The sequence below is a fragment of the Perca fluviatilis genome, chromosome 23 (genome assembly GCF_010015445.1).
Source record: "Perca fluviatilis chromosome 23, GENO_Pfluv_1.0, whole genome shotgun sequence".
In the NCBI taxonomy this organism is placed as follows: domain Eukaryota; kingdom Metazoa; phylum Chordata; class Actinopteri; order Perciformes; family Percidae; genus Perca; species Perca fluviatilis.
The window spans coordinates 580,355-582,344 of record NC_053134.1 but is presented as its reverse complement, the minus strand read 5'-3'; the positions used below and the strand labels follow the sequence as shown (position 1 = coordinate 582,344).

General features: G+C 44.8%; 1 protein-coding gene across 1 annotated transcript in view; it reads right to left on the bottom strand.

Moving 5' to 3' along the window:
• Positions 1–1,352: 1,352 nt before the first annotated feature.
• lamtor4 (late endosomal/lysosomal adaptor, MAPK and MTOR activator 4) overlaps positions 1,353–1,990 on the bottom strand; it is a 3,141-nt gene continuing 2,503 nt past the window's right edge. The window contains exon 4 of the mRNA XM_039791117.1: positions 1,353–1,566. Coding sequence (XP_039647051.1) covers positions 1,448–1,566 — 119 coding nt within the window. The 3' untranslated portion in view covers positions 1,353–1,447. The remainder of the gene's footprint in view (positions 1,567–1,990) is intronic.

Genomic DNA, 1,990 nt, shown 5'->3' with positions numbered 1-1,990 from the left:
CTTATGCCGCCTGCTGCTGCTGCTGCTACTGCTACTTAACTACCGTACTGCTGCACAACGCTTCGCTACTGCTGCTACTACCTTAGCTGCTGCTGCTATAGCAACACCACTACTGCTTAATAACTGCTACTGGCTGTGCCTAACTACTGCAACTGCGAACTGCTTACGCTGCTTTCAACAACTTAACAGCAGCTGCTCTCTCTACTATAACAACGCAGCTGCTGCTACTACTCACTGCGCAACCTTAACAACGCTTACTACCACGCTCGCTGCTACTACTTTCGCAACAACGTAAGCTGCTGCTGCTACTACTGCTAACAACAGCTAGCTGCGCTGCTGCTGCTACTTGCTGCAGAAGCGCTACTATAAAAACGTTAGCTACTACTATACTTACTACTGCTTGCAACAACTTGCTTTGCTGCTACTACTGCTACGGCAACAACAGCTACACCGCTGCTTATACCCTGCTGCTTTACTACTGCTACTGCTACTACTGCTACACCAACGCTTAGCAGCAGCAACATAGCTGCTCGCTTTAACAACTGCTACCATACTGCTTTAACGCTACTGCTGCTGCTGCTACTGCTGCTGCTGCTGCATTGCTACTCTGCTACTGCTTAATACTGCTGCTGCTCAACAGCACAGCAGCATTACTGCTACTATACTGCTGCTGCTGCGCAACATACTGCTTACTGCTGCTACTACTAGCACGCTGCTTAACAACTACGCTACTACTGCTACTGCTTAACTGCTACTTATGCTGCTGCTGCTGCTGCTGCTACTACTGCTGCTACTTGCTGCTGCTTATACTACTACTACTACTACTACCACTGCGCGCGAAGTAAGTAAGTGCTTATTTAAAATTACATTTCTAACAGTTTGCTGACTAAAATGCTACAAACAAGAACTATATAGTGCTGCATTAACCCCTTGTTTAGAGAGCAATTCTCAACAAAGTAAAATAGAAGTACATAATCCTTGTGTTGCTAAGCTTAGATATCACGTAGAGGCTCATGAAATTAAAATACCTTGTCCGACCAAGGCTGGACTGGAAGGGCCGCCTGGCCTGGACCTCTTGACCCCCTTCCGGACCCCTGACCTCACCTCACAACAGACTCCCCCACCCCTGACCCTGACCCCACTCCGACCTCCCTCCTGGACCTGGACTCCTGGACCCCTGGACTCACCCCTGTCTCGTGAGCAACTGTTTTCATGAATCCTTTTGAGTCTTAAGTGGAAGTAAAACACCTAGGATTTCAAATCAAGAATCCTATTTAAATAATGCTTTTAAAATCCCAAAACGCTCAATCTCAGCAGAAGTTAATTTTAACCGACTTCCGTGAACATCGAGCTATATATCTATAAAGTTTATTCAGTTAAATGCACATTCAAACACACACAACTTTATTTAACACAGTTAGAAACAGATAACAGTCTTCTGGCCGCCTCACTTCATGTGTCCCGGCCTCAAAGCGTCGATCGGTTCCTGCTGGTTGTTGTGACGTTTGACCACGAAAACCTTCTGACCAGAAACAGTCACCGCGTAAACAAAGTCCTCCAGAACCACTGAAGAAGAAGAAGAAGAAGAAGAGATCATCTAAAGATAAACTGAAGCTTCCTAAAGCTGCTTTCTGTCTGATGTCCAAATTATGTAACTTAACGTCAGTTAGAGTCACTAAACGTTCTGCTGTTGCTGCTGACAGACTCAGATTATTATTCTAAATGTCTGACAACATTATGGGATGGATCCCTACAGAGATAGACCTTTTAGTTAAAGAGTAAGATCCTTTTAGTTTAACATGAAACAGCCACAAAATCACCATCACCAAACTACACCAGACTCCATGTAAATAATCAGGACTTTTAGCGTGTATAGAGCCAGCATATCTCCACCAGACTCCATGTAAATAATCAGGACTTTTAGCGTGTATAGAGCCAGCATATCTCCACCAGACTCCATGTAAATAATCAGGACATAGTGTTACCTAAC